General features: G+C 43.8%; 1 protein-coding gene across 1 annotated transcript in view; it reads left to right on the top strand.

Annotated features, from left to right (window-relative positions):
• The first annotated feature begins 3464 nt into the window (after positions 1-3464).
• LOC147464419 (digalactosyldiacylglycerol synthase 2, chloroplastic-like) overlaps positions 3465-15093 on the top strand; it is a 44704-nt gene continuing 33075 nt past the window's right edge. Inside the window, exons 1-3 of the mRNA XM_086514848.1 lie at positions 3465-4284; positions 4454-4486; positions 4568-4670. Coding sequence (XP_086370974.1) covers positions 3544-4284; positions 4454-4486; positions 4568-4670 — 877 coding nt within the window. The 5' untranslated portion in view covers positions 3465-3543. The remainder of the gene's footprint in view (positions 4285-4453; positions 4487-4567; positions 4671-15093) is intronic.

Here is a 15093-nt window from a genome sequence, read left to right as displayed (position 1 = left end):
TATATCTTTGGTTAATGCATTGCATTTGAAATCGTAATGGCGGTCGGAGAGAAGGTGAAGAGTGTGGGCAGTCGAGGGATTTCGAGGATGGCCTGCGAAGACTGTGGATAGTGAGCGGCCATTTTTTCTTTTTACTGCTTGTCTCGTGGCCGCCACTAAAGAGGTTGAAAAGGGAGGGGGGGGGGTGTGAATGGGCTCTTAAAAGGTGTGGCTCAATTGCTCAAGGGCGACCGACCAATTGAAGGACTAATCTAAGCACACCTTTTAAACTAAAAAAACGTGAAATGGATGGCATGCAAGAGGCAGCAACGTCGTCATACAGAGGGAGGACGAGGGCGACTTGCAGAGGCGTTTCTGGACCGCGAGCCAGCAAAAGAATTTGCTCCACAACTTAGGGCGCCCCTTTTGATGCAGTTTATGCACAATTCGATGGCAATCGACTTCAAGCAGGGATGTGTGTAAGCCGTAGTTTCCATAGAAATTGGTTGACTAGTACTTCAATTGGACCCTTTGGATCTCTCCTTTCCATTCTCAACTCCTTCTCTTCCTTCAAGGCATTCCGGTGCCGAATTTCTTAGTCATTGCTTCCTCCCAAACTCCTTCCAAGCCTTCCAATGTTGAGCTCAGATCACCACTTCCTCCTAAACTCCTTCCACATCTTCCAATGTCGAGCTCAAATCACTGACTCAATTCAAATTCTTCAAAATCTTATGTCTTTGCAAATCCTCCGCACTTCCGTCTCCACAAGCCACAATTCTTTAGCAATTTTTTCTTGATTCAAGTGTTGCACATACCTGTTTTCGATAGTTGATAAGCAAAAATTGTTGAATTAAATTGCTGATTAATTCTTCGAATAAGCCTTGATGTGGAAATTTGATGTTGACAAGTTAAGAATTCCTCTTAGAATTTGAAAGTTGATTGCCAATTTCCTTGAACCTGAGGCTCTGGTACCACTGTTGGAGAGGAGATGGGGAGAACAATTGCTTCCAATTCCAATTTGCTTGCCACTTACTTGTCAACCTCTCACCATCTCTCCCAATTCCTAAGTACACACACACCTATACTATGACACCTTACCTCCTGTCCCCCCCCCCCTTTCACACACACTGCACACACACACACACACAAGTTTGAAAATGAAAGAGTGCAAGAGAGGAGATGTAGACTTGATTAGCAATTACACAACATAGCATAAGAGGGAGAGAGAGAGAGAATCTTGCAAATCAATGGCCTAAAGATTGTAGCCCCAAACTCCACGGCACCTCTTGTGGAGTTTGGTATTTAATATTTGATATTACTTGTTGGTGCCAAAAATTGGAAGCCCCTCTTTTACACTTATTCCACTTTAGTTATGAGTGGAGCATATCACTTATTGCATGACCCTCTTAGGGTGACTTCTCACTATCTTATTTAGAAAGCAGTCATATTGGCTTATTTGATAAAAGATCTAAAACAACGTGCAAATATAAAATGGCCGATGAATTTATTTATTGCCGACTCCTTCTTTCCAACTCGCAGAACTCCAATCTACAAGTCATCAACTCACCATTAGTAAAAGAATAGAAAGAAATCACTATCATTAACCATTACGCTCTAACTATCCCAATTGTAGTTAACCACATACAACAAGAGGGTGCCCAGTCTCGTAACACCTTTAGAGAATTAAAAAAAGTTAGTTTTAACTCTTTGCTAAATTTTTTGTTGATTTTGCTCCTAGGCGTGCAATTCTCTGTCGATTTATCAGCATTGTTGTTTTTTCTGCCCAAGGCTGCATATCCAGGCTTTCTCACTGCTGCTCTATATGCTCACTTTTGCACTGTGTGTGTATACACACACGCTTTTCCCTCTCTGTTTTTCCCTTGCTCCTTTGCCTTGGGCTATCACTACAGGAGTACTACCCATGGGCTTCCAACTCATGCTCCCAGACTTCCTCTCGTTGCCCATGAACTCTTGAGCTCCAATTGAGCTTCAATTTGCAGCCCGCTTCAAAAGCTTTGCAGCGTTATCTAATGCTTGAGTCAACACTACCTTATGTTTTTCTTTGTTGATGAGCCAAGCCTTGCAATGCTTCAACACTGCTCAATTCATTGCGTATGGCAGCTCACAAGCCTTGCTTGATTTGCTTTCGACTTGTTTAAGCCAACATGGTGATGTTGCTCTATTAAGGCTCTGTTGCCCGTGAGTTCCCTTCTGCAGAACTTTTGTGTGTGTGTGTGTGTATGCACACCACACACAAACAATGAGCAAAAAAATGCGCTGCTGAGCCGACACTGATTCACTTGCTCGATTTATTTGCAGATCTGTCTGCTTTCTCCTCATTTCTACTCACCTTGTAGCTGCTTGATGAGCTTGTTCGAGCTGCTCGAAAGTTCTTGTTGCTCGATTCCACTAGGAAAGAACAAGGTTTGTACAAGTGATGGGCGATCGGACATCTTTGGCGCACCCGACAAGGATAAGAGGCATAATGCCTTTATCCCAACACTGGCCGCTTTCGGCCAACCTACTGTGCTGAGTTGTGATGACTTCTGGGTCTTTTTCTACCTGGTCGGGCGAAGGGTTCTTCGTTGACCCCTTGGGCCCCAGCACTGCCTCTGCGTAAGAGGGCTTGGGCGCGTTCTCCATGATCCAACTGACATGGTTAGAGCAGGTGTGAACCGGCCCTTCCTTATAGCCAAAAAAGTAGAGCGGATCCAACGATAATAATCGTTGTCTTGCGGGCATAAAACCAACGCTAAGTATTTGGAACGATAATAATCATTATCTTGCGGTGATAAAACCAACGCTAAGTATTTGAAATGATAATAAGCGCTAAGTATATAAATGGACAATTAGCACCAATTTTTTTGCACAATATAATAAGCGCTAAGTATTTAAGCCTATGCCCTGCGCCAAGCCTCCTGCAGAAGGTAGTACAGACTCGTGCAACAAGAGTTGACGCGAGCTCGCGGCTTTGTAGTGAGAAGAAGCCCACACGGAGTGCCTTTGTAAAAGTGACAGTTGCGACCTTGATGTTGCTTGCCCTCCTCAACTCCCTCGGTGGCCCTACCCAACTCACGAAGCGCACAACAACAATCTACCACAACTCACACGTTCAAGATCTACAAGTTACAACTTACCCCTTCTCTCTCGCTATCACTTGTAAGATTATGTTGATATTTGAACAATGTGAAGATTCAGGTTGGCATTATAAAACAAAAAGTTGAAAAGGAAGTCTTCCGCTCTAAATGAAGAAACCGTTCCTTTCCACTTTGTTTTAAATGCCAAAAACTCCTCTCCTCACACTTCATGTGATGTGTTTTGCACAAGTGACACATATTGCCCATACAACAATTGTGTGTGAGCGTGTGTGTGTGAGAGAGAGAGACAACCCGGTTTGAAAGTGGGCACGGGGGATTATTCTACCAGTATTCGAATAATTCTCTACGTAGCATCTAGTCATCACGCAGAGAAAAACAGGTAGTTTTGCATTGAGTTTTTGGAATTGAAAGTAGGCCCTCTGCGAATTCTAATCTCTCTACGTCTGTTTAGGGCTGCTATGCCGTCATGGCAACCAAGAGGAATGCCGACATTGAGCAGAGCTTATCTTTTCTGTCGAAAAGTTGGCTCAAGGCGCAGAAAGAAGTTAAAGAGCTTGATTTCAAGCTCGTGAACCAGACAATGCAGTCTTTTAATGACCTTGCAAGTTCCTTCAATCGCGAATGGGAAAGCTTCAGAAAAACGTCGCTAACGATGGGCGACTTCCAAACATCAGAATGGACCCTTGTGGGGTTAAAGGAGAGCTGGCCACGCGCAGCCACGGACTTTCAAACGTCAGAATGGTCTTTTGTGAAGTTAAAGGAGAGCTGGCCACGAGCGGCCATGTCAGGGACAACAGAGGATTTCGCACAATGGAGCATGAGCCCATTTTTTACTGGAAATGCTGCAAATTCTGAGGAGGTAACCTCCTATTGGAAACCTCTCCCTCCGAAGCAAGAGTTCTTTTGGAAAGCTTTAGCAAAGGGAACACACAAGGATGCTCGCCACTGTAAAGAATCTGTAGCTAGTCTAATAGAGAGAGAGCCTAAGCTCCCCATGGACTGGAAGGAAATCAAAAAAGCATTGCAAGATTGGCAAAAATCCAGAGAAGGGAAGCAAAAGTATTCTTTACAAGAATGGGAGCCCTTGAGAAGGCTGAGAGTGAGCCTTATTGAGCTTGAAACTACTGCAGCGGCTAGCAGGTCTCCAAAAGATTTCTTTGAGAATGTGAAGAAAATGGAGTTTTTTGAAAACACGAAGAAGAATTTGGTATGCATTTTTCCATGAACTCTTAAGACATCATGGACAAAGGATGCAATTGTTAGTTGTTATTTTAAATTTTGGTTGCATGGGCCATCATATTTTTGAAGGGGGGTGGATACACATTGTATCAATCAAGGGATGGAGTAACATTTTTTTTTGGTTTTTTTTTTTCCAGAGCATACCAATCATGACTGCGATGGCTGAAAGAGTATGTTCTCAACGTTATCTGATAATTTTTTTTGTCGATGGCGTTTGTGGATTAATGCTGATCTTATTAGCACATTGCCAGGGCTTTATTGGAGGCAAGGTTGCACCTTTAGAGTTGCCTGAACTATTGGAAAGCTTGGTCAGACAATCACAACCTCTTTTAGACCACCTTGGCGTAAAAAAAGGTAAAATTTATGTAAGATTTATTTGGGTTTTAATTGCTCTCGAGAGTTTTTAGAGAAAAAAAGTTGCATCAACGTCTTATGGAGGCGAAAGTCAACTTATAGGAGAAATTTAATACATCCATTTACATTGTATTGTGCCATGTCGGCATACAAAAAAGGGAAAAAACTAAAAATGTTATCAAAAAGCTCTTATGACTCATAATAGATACAATTACAACTGATAATGGCTCAATACATTACATGGGAAGATAGAATGTCATGGTGAGAGTACGTTTATAATCGCTCCTTGAGGGGTGTAGTGTGGAAATCCCTGATGTTTGGTTTGCCTCCTCTGGAAACTGCCCACTTTACCTCTTTCCTAGCTTCTCTTACTTGGCTAATTCCGCTATTGCCTGCTTGAGTTGGAGTGGTGTCAACTCATCTCATATTCAAACTGGTGTTCCTTTTAAATACTTTTTTGTGTTTCATGATTGCGTGTATATGTGTAAGCTTTGCTTGTTTTGCCTTCTATTGGGTCCCCCAAATCCACAAGGGGACAGCCTTGGTGAGTTGGTCTTTTGATACATCTATTTTTACTATGTGATCCTTTTGGGTTTCTCCATCCAAGCCTTCCGTGTTTTATCCCATAGGGAGTCTTTCCACTCTATAGTTCTTTCCTTCTCCTTAATTATTGAGAGGGCCTCTCTAGCAATTTGTGGTAAATTTGATGTATTTACCTTTTATAGATTGGTCAATTTTCTCCTTTCGTCATGTGGTCTCCCTTTGTTGTTTCCTTTGAATTCTTGCACCTATTTTTGTAGCCCAACAATTCTCTCCTCCTCGGGTTTTGGTTACGGTTGCTGGAACCACTGGGGTCTGTTATGCCAAGGTTGCAACAAAGCTTTTCTTTCGCTCCATTGTAAGGAGTTTACACCATTAAGGTTGCTGGGTGCATGTCACAATCCAGTGAGGTGGCAGCTTTTGTACACACACACCTACCCCTAGGCATGGATAGTCCCGTGGGAAAACCCTGCAGAAATGATGACGTGGCAGGCCCGTACGAATTGATCCGGAAATCACGGTGGAATTTGCGGCGCATTATGCGGGATGTTGACGTGGCAACAACGTACAGAAAATCCCTGCTTTTTCTCTACGCAAGGGCTTAAGACTTTCTACGCTGGGGCTTTTTGGGATTTGCTTTATTTCCACTAAGCTTGTGAGAGAGAGAGCATGCTTTTGATTTTGAAGCTTTTGGGCTCTGCTTTTAGCATCCCTATCCCTCGTAAACTTATTTAATAGTGGCTTGGGCTCTCACTTCTCACAGCATCTGGACGCAGAGTTTGAGAGTGAGTCCCGACCACTCCCTTGTACTTTGAGTTGCAGACAATACAAAAAGAAATACCGAAAGGGGCGCCAATCTTTGGGGCCGATATCTCTAGGCACGGAACTCCGCCGGGCCAGTGTCGAATCAATTGTAAATTGTGAACTATTTTGAAGTGAATTCATGTGGTGTCGCAGTAGAATCTCGACTTGGAGTGTCCAAGTCTGTTACAATGGTATCATAGCGCGGCTGATTTCTCTTCTACCGGGAAATTCCCCTTTTTACGCGGCACTTATGGCTTCAGACAGAGATCCGTTGACTTCCTCTGCATCCGGAGATGCGGGAAGAGATCACAACAAAGATTCACGCGAGGAGTATGGCTCTCCTCAGCCTACTCAGGCGGAGCTCGAAGAGATGGAGCGTTTTGATTGATTGGCGAGGCAACAAAGATGATGCTAAATTTTGCGAAGGACCTGAAATTTGCAAAATTTATGAGCGAGACCTCCTTCGACGAGGTGCATGCACAATGGCGGCATACCAGAGAACCACCCCTCAAACCGGCACTGAAGTAACCTCCTACTCCAAGGATGAGCAAGAATTTGCAAAATTTATGAGCCAGACCTCCTTCGACGAGGTGCATGCACAGTGGCGGCAGACCACAGAACCACCCCTCAAACCGGCACTGAAGAAACCTCCTACTCCAAGGATGTATACATAGCAAGAATTAGAAGAGGTGGTTGATGCACGAATTGCTCAGCTTTTTGACGCGTAGAACAAAGCAGAAAAGCACGACAAAAAGCAGAAGATAGGAACTGACTTCCGGGGTTATTTTGGTCGTTAGTCCACATTTGCGTCGGCAAGAAAGCAGAAGAAGCGTTTTCGATTTGAAGGAGTACCCAGTTCTTCTTCTTCTTCTTCTTCTTCTTCGAGTTCTTCTAGCTCCTCTGACTCGAGCAAAGAGGACGGAAAAGGCAAAAAGCGAAGCAAAAAGCAAAGCTTCGGAAAGGGCAAGAAAAAGGCAAAGAAGCCTTGCCCAGTGGTTGACAGTTCTACAGAGGACTCGTCTTCAGATAGTTCGGACTCTGACCACAACAGCTTTTATGCAAAGAAGAAGAATTTTTATAAAGCCAACCAGTGTGACTTTCTGGAAGATAAAAGCAAGAAAGTCCGAGAGTTTAAGGAAGGTGGACAGTCAATTAAATTTGACATGTTTTTGTTATAGAGATGCTTCGAAGGCTTTGTCTTTTAACAACAGTTTGACATAGCTTTCTCTGGAGGGCGTTACTCAGAGCACTCCAAGATTCGGAGAGCTGCTTCTTACTTCAAGTGAAATGCTCGCACTTGGTGGTCCACGCTTCTATTGAACAAGACAGTGCCAGTTAAATGGTTGAAATTTAAAAGGCTTTTTATTTCTTCTTGCCTGACTTGAGAGTATGAACGCGACATACGAACTGCTTGGAACCATCTTCGGATGACCAAGAAGGATACTTTGATGTTTGGACGCATATTGCGAGAGATTCTTGAGCTCTTTTCTACTCGTCTCTTCATTTAAGAAGATCTCGTTCAAAGAACAAATTGAGCGGTTTACCTTGGGTCTTCCTACTCTTTCAATTGGGCCGACTTCCAAGACAAGCTCAAGACGCGTTTTATGCCACCTCAGTACCTAGCACGGTTGAAAGACGATTGGGGCGGTCTCAAGCAAAATGGTATGCCAGTTATGTCTTTCTCTAATCATGTTTTGCAGCTCGACACCCAATGATGCAAATCGGATGATGAGCGCAAGGAGGCATTCCTTTATGGATTGGACGAGTATATCAAGTATGATGTCAAAGTACTCGATCCAATAGATCTCAAGAAGGCGGTAGCGATTGCTCTCGCAAAGGAGATGAAGCACAACAAAGGAAAGCCTAAGGAGAACAAGTCTTCTCACAGTACCTCTCAGACTCCTGAGAATCCACAGAACGGTAAGAACGGTAACTCTTCTAGCCAATCTTCCTCTAATTCTTTGGAAAAGAACACTCAAAATGAATCTAAGGGTAAAGCTAACACACTTGCTAAACTTAAGCTCACTCCATATTAAAAAGCTGCACAAGGAATCATAGGAGGATATATCACGGCAGAAGAACAAGTCATTTATTCTAAGGAAGGTCGTTGTTATCAATGTCACGTTGTCAGGCATTTTTTGGATGAGCATAAAGTCATTAGATCATGCCAAAAAGCTTGCCCACTATCCTCATGTATATATGTGTACATAGCCCTGCAAGTCTTGGAAGTGACCATGTAAAAATGCATGTACAAAGGTGCGGTTTTGCCAGGCTTGGGTGTTGATGTTTTGGGTTGTTCGAGCTCCCAAAGTATGGTTTTCAATAAGTATTTTCAGCTGTGCTTTATAGCTTGTGAATCGGACTTGTTCATTATGAGTTATGAGCATCCGAAGTGGGCGGTCTTAACTTTGAAAGTGATTGCCGGTTCATGCGATTAAGGCAACTGGGCCAACTTAAGGATCTAAATTTAGAAATTAAATTTTTGGAAATAGCCGAAGTAATGAGAAATCCCATCTTGATCATCATGCAAATCATCATGCTTGTCATTGTCATCCAAATCATCATACTCATCATCGTGCAAATCCTGTGTGTCATGCTTTGGAGAAGAAGAGACTGAGAGAGTCTCCTTCTCCTGAATCCGTTCAATCTTTGCCTGCACATTAGCAATGAGAGAGGGAGAATGAACAACTTGCTCTCCACGAATGACAATGGGAGAGTCACTTTTGGCATTGAAAGAGAACGTATTTTCCGCCCAGTCAATGAGGGGGTTATGCTCACGAAACCATCGAATGCCCAAAATCATATCACATCTTGAGAGAGGAGAGACAAAGAATTTCTACGGAAAGCAGCTTGTTGAACTGTAAACAACACATCAAGTCTCCTCTTTCGTGATGAGAGAGTCCATACTGGGAGCAAAGCCAGAGACCTCGAGAGGAGATTTCTAATTAACCTCTAGGCGGGCTCTCTCAACAAGAGAGGGACTGATCACATCATGCATACTACTTGGGTCAAACAATATGACAAAACGCTACCCTGTCATATGACCGTAACATTTAGTGAGAGACTCATCAATGGAAGGGTCAAGAGAAACTTGGGGCACACTCGTGTTGTCATTGATTGCATTGACAGAGGAAGTTGGTTCTGTGGATTCTTTAGATTCATTAGAGTCAAGCTTAGGACATGTTCTTTTTATGTGACCCTTAATGTGACAATGAAAACAACGACCTTCCTTAGAATAAGTGCTTTGCTCTTCTGACGTGATGTATCCTCCTAAAATTCCTTGTGCTACCTTTTCATCTGGAGTGAGCTTAGGTTTAGCAATTGTGTCAGCCTTACCCTTAGGTTCATTGGAAGAGTTCTTTTTTGAGAGACTGTTGGAAGATTGGTTAGAAGAGTTACCGTTCTTACCATTCTTACCGTTCTTACCATTCTGCGCGTTTTGTGAACTCTGAGGGGTTCCTTGAGAAGTCTTTTTTTTCTTAGGCTTTCCCTTGTTGTGCTTCATCTCCTGTGGGAGTGTCACGTGACACATCCAACCCTACGTGTCCGTGGACAAGCTACAGCATGACCAGGGTTCAGTTCAGTCAAGTCAGTCTAGAATAGGAAGTGATATGGCACTTTTGTGAGTCAGTAGATCCGTGCATGACCAGTCACTTAGATTAGATGCATATCCTTCGGTTGCACACAACATGATCATCAGCATTCCCATCAGAATTCGTCAGAATCCATTAGGGAAATTGTCACCAGGAGGTGTATTTTTCCTGTTGCCTTCCGTAAATAAGTATTAGATATATTTATTTTATTTTTACTTGTTTGTCCCTAAACCCTTGAAAAGGTGCAAGTGGACATTGCATGGCCAGTGTGAAACGGCTGCAGCCAAATGGGTTTCTCACATCGGGGATCTAGGTCGGTCAGACAGGGACCGCCCGGGCCAGTTAGCACTGAATTCTGATGAGTATGGAAGCTCGTGTGCGCCAAACTGGAATCTGGGCCACTCGTCAAGTCACTGCAACTTTATAAGTTGAAAGGGGCCAGTAAATTAACCCACATTGTAGATGTTGGTCAAATGGTAGTCTTCAATGATGGTCAGGAGACCGATAGGGACGCCATGGAAGCATCTCCTAAAATTTAGGGAACTGCTACTTTTGACCGGAAAATGTGTTCGCGTCATTAGCTCTGGAATGACAAGGGGAACATTTTATTGCTCTGCTGCCAAGTCAATTGACGCACCAGTTGAGATATTTTTAGCAGGGAAAGCCCAAACTCGGAAACTGGGCGACGTGTCAGCCTGTGAGCGATTTTGCCACTCTGGGAGGCAAAAACGAGCTGCATATCAACAAAGGGGGCGCCATTTTCAGCCTCAGGTGGATTGTAGCAGGTACAGAAGCTATGGAATGCTTACCTTGCCCTCTATGCACAGTATGGTGACAGGAGTGATGCCCCGCACGCTACATACTGCTCTCTTTCTCCCCTACGTACAGTATGTTATGCCCCACTAGTGGGCTTCTCATTTGACCTATGTACAGTTCTGGGGGTTTATGCGCGTTTGCCAAGGCAAGAGCCTTGTGAATAGGAACCGGATTAGCTAATTGCTAATCCCCCACAGGTACGCACAGTTCCATCACGAAAGATTGCGAGTTTGGAGAGTTTTCTCGCGTGAAAACTCGTCCAATTCACAGGGGAACTGTCCCGTTGCGTGCGGGAGCCCTTGGGACACGCATAGGCGTGTTCGCTCTGCTAAAAATGATCCGAAACAGCGAATTACAGCCTGCTGTGTTTTTCTGTAGGTTTAGGGTTTCGCACCTAAACTGCAAGGGAACACCGGGGGAACCTTGTGAGAGCCTTGGGATGCGTGTACAGGCTTTTGGGCACCCGGCAGTGAAAAACAGGGAATTACAGCCCGCTGAAATTCTGTGACAGCTCACTAGAAAGCTTCCAGATAGCGAGGGAATCCGTCCTAGACAGGTGTTTTGACCTACAGGGGTTTTTGCGCCGTTATGTTGCCAAAATCAGGTCGAAAACCTGCGTTTTCAGCCCTCGCCAGGTTTGGACAGCTTTGTGAAAGCTTGTGCGAAATGGTCGGATCGTCTACTTTAATTTGAATAAAGAAATACCGAAAGGGGCGCCAGTCTTTGGGGCCTACAGGGTGTCGGTCTCGTATGCGCAGTGACATTCTAGTCGCTGGACGCAACTGTGTTCTCTTCCCTTCTCAGTGCTGTGTGTAAAGTTAACAGGTAATTGAAATAGTACCGCCCTCTACGTTGTACAGGCCGGTTATAGAAATTTTCCATAGCATTAAACCTATTTTCCCTATTTTTGACATTTTTCACTTATTATTTTTAAGTGACTTTTGTTGGAAAGTAGGTAGGGCAATTTTGCTAAGTTGACCTAGCGTTTTTGTAGTAGGACAGGAAACAGCTCTAGCGTTTTTGATCTGCAGGACAACTCAAGGTTTTTGCAGATCATCCCGACAGAATCAGCCATAGGACCATCGTTTTTAGTTTTCAGCCTTTAGACACAGCAGAACAAGTCCTGAACCTCATAGATCTCACCTTCCCGCAACAATTCCTCGCCGCACGGTGGGATCCATTGAAGTTTGCAGTTTCAGTCCGAAAAACACAGATTGCAGCATCTGCATTTTCAGCCCGTCGTCGCCGCATCGACGTCATCGACATCGTCACCAACATAGAGTCAGAATTCAGCAGATACAAGATTTGTTGGAATTAGGGTTGCAGAGAAACGCACACAGCTTGGAGAAGACGAAGGTATCTCAAGGCACACAATAGAGAGTGTGTTACTTAGTATGCAATGGAAAGATAGATAGCCCTAGAGTGATGGGCGTATATAGTGTATACAATGCACGGGGAAAAAACCTCCTAAAGAGGGAAAAAATGCCCCGGCGGTCCTAGTGTGTTCACACACATCACGACCACATGTATATGGTAACAAATCCCTCGTGGAGTGATGCGGTGAACGAGAGCTGGCACATGAGTAAAGGGAAGTGCCATGCTCTAAGGACATGATCAGTCCACAAAGGGGAGTAAGCCCAAAGCTTTGCGGAAAGCTTCAAGCTTCTCACGAGACAATGCCTTTGTGAAAAAATTTGCAAGGTTGTCTTGTGTTGGCACATAAGCCAAGCTGATCTCTCCTGCTGAGAGCCTTTCCCTGACATAGTGGTAATGCACCTCAATGTGCTTTGTGCGAGCATGAAAAACTGGGTTCCTCGCAACTGCCAATGCGCTCTGACTGTCAGTGTAGATAGTGTTGGCAGTGTCCTGTCCAACACCCAAATCAGCCATAAGGCGTCTGAGCCATACACACTCAACCGTAGCTGTGAAGATTGCCTTGTACTCAGCCTCACAACTCGAAGTGGCCACAGTAGGTTGCTTCTTGCTCAACCTTGATATACATGAACTGCCAAGCATGAAACAAAAACCACTTGTGGACACTCGCGTGTCAAAACAACCAGCCCAATCTGAGTCCGAAAAAGCATGTAAGTCTGGCGGCAATGATCCCCCCTTGGGATAAAACAAGACAAGATGTAAAGTGCCACTAAGGTAGCGGAAAATCCTCTTGACAGCCTGCCAATGCTTAGACCCTGGGCTATGCATAAATATGCTGACCTGTGAGACTGCAAACTGAATATCCGGCCTCGTGTTGCATACATAAATGAGGCAGCCAACAACAGTTTGATAAAGAGTGACATCAGCAGGATCGCCAGCATCATGTAGACTCAACTTCAAACCTGTTTCCATGGGAGTGGCAATAGGTTTGCAATCCTCAAGTCCAAACTTACATAGCAATGTCTCTATGTAACTTTTCTGACACAAGGCAATACCATCATCACACTGCTTAAACTGTATACCCAAGTAATGATGCAACAGTCCCAAATCTTTCATCTTGAAAGCAACATTCAAATCAGCCTTAAATTCAGCAATATGTCTCTCATTTGGTCCAGCGATCAACAAATCATCGACATAAAGAACCACAATGAGAAGTACATCACCCTCACGCTTTACATACAATGTGCTTTCTGTTGGACTATTACGAAAGCCTCGTTTAACCAAATGAGTGTCAGCTTTCTCATACCAAGCACGAGGAGATTGCTTCAACCCATACAAAGCCTTCTTATATCTGCACACTTTGTCCTCTTGTCCTTTTATGACAAAACCGCGAGGCTGCGTTACATAAACTTCCTCAAATATGTCACCATTCAAGAAAGCAGTAACAATGTCTGATTGATGTACATCCCAACCAAAATGAGCTGCCAATGCACATAGAGAACGCACAGTAGTCATATGACAAGTGGGAGCAAAAGTCTCTTCATAATCTATGCCTTTTTGCTGTGCATAACCCTTTGCAACAAGTCGAGCCTTATGGCAATCGATCTCACCATCCGCTTGCGTTTCAACTTGTAAACCCACTTTGTACCAATGGCCTTTTTGCAAGGAGGCAAATCACATAAAGTCCATGTGTCATTTTTTATAAGTGCATCATATTCTGATTGCATGGCAACCATCCAATTTTCTGAATTCTGTGCTTCATCAAAAGACAGAGGCTCCTCAACATCATGTAAGCTAGACACAGCCAAAGCATAACAATCTGATGCATAAGATGCATGGCGAGAGCTTGGACGAGTACGACTAGACAAAGGTGCATCCAATTTACTGTCACGCAAAGTGTGCACCAGCCATTTTGGCATACCTTTAGCCTACTCATTTTCAACCCTTTCCTCATCAAGTACATCATGTACATCTGCATCAGTAATAGGCTGATTTGTAACATTTTCAGAAACCCCCATAAGCTGTACATTTGCCTCATTGGAACTTACATTCGTATTTCCACCACTGAAAAGAGGCAACAAAGTGTCATAAATGTCCTGTGAGCTTACATTACTGTCTCTAGTACATGATAGCAAGGGCTGAACAGAATCTTCCACAAACACTACATCCCGTGAAACCAGAATACGTTTTGTTTGCGGATGATACAACCTGTAACCTTTGCTTTCAGCACTATAACCAACAAAAATACATTTGCCAGCCTTATCATCCAATTTTCTGCGCTGTGTTTGTGGCACCAAAGCATATGCCAAACAACCAAAAACACGCATGTGCTCAATAGAAGGCTTTCTATCATGCCATGCTTCATATGGAGTAATAGACTGCAAAGCTTTCGTAGGACACCTGTTAAGTACATAAGTGGCATACATGATGGCCTCAAGCCAAAAAGAATGCGGCGAAGCTTGACTTTTGACCATACATCGTGCCATTTCCGTGAGTGACGTGTTTTTCCTCTCAGTAACACCATTTTGCTGAGGTGTATAAGGCACTGTTCATTGGTGTTTTATCCCACGACTAGCCAGAAATGCATTACATTCATGAGACATATACTCCCCCCCTCGATCGGAACGGAGGGTGCCCATAGTACATTTCGAGACATTTTCAGCCATAGCCAAAAATTGTTTGAAGCACATAAAAACTTCAGACTTCGCTTTAAGCGGAAATACCCGTGCATGCCTGGAGTAATCATCGATGAAAGTCACGAAGTAAAGGTAATTGCCCAAGGACGGAGTTTGCATGGGTCCACAAACATCACTATGCACAAGCTGCAACCTGCATGTGGCCCGAACTGAACCATCCTTTGGAAACTTAGAACACTGCATCTTACCTAAAATACAGCCTTCATAAACATGTTTGACAGTTGCTTCAAGAGGCGGCAAAGAAGCAACCATATCAGATTTCTGCAAACGCAGCAAACTGGCAAAATTCAGATGACCAAAACGTGCATGCCAAAGTTTGCATCTGAAATAGCCCTTGAATCTGCAACAGCATTTGTAAAATTTTGTCCACACTTGTCATATAAAGTGAGCTTATACAGCCCACGGCACAAAAGGCCAGATGCAACAATTTTATCACCAAAACTGAGATCATGAACTGTACATCTGTCATCCACAAATTTGACTACAAGTCCAAGTCTAGCAAGTGCGGATACAGACAAGAGATTCTTCTTGATCCCAAGTACATAAAGTGCATCAACAAGTGTGAAGGAACTGCCATTTGCAACAGTAACCACAATCTTT

Source organism: Adiantum capillus-veneris, chromosome 1 (genome assembly GCF_014529385.1).
Source record: "Adiantum capillus-veneris isolate H3 chromosome 1, ASM1452938v2, whole genome shotgun sequence".
NCBI lineage: Eukaryota > Viridiplantae > Streptophyta > Polypodiopsida > Polypodiales > Pteridaceae > Adiantum > Adiantum capillus-veneris.
Note: the sequence above shows the minus strand (reverse complement) of the source record. Positions and strands in the feature narration are given on the sequence as shown.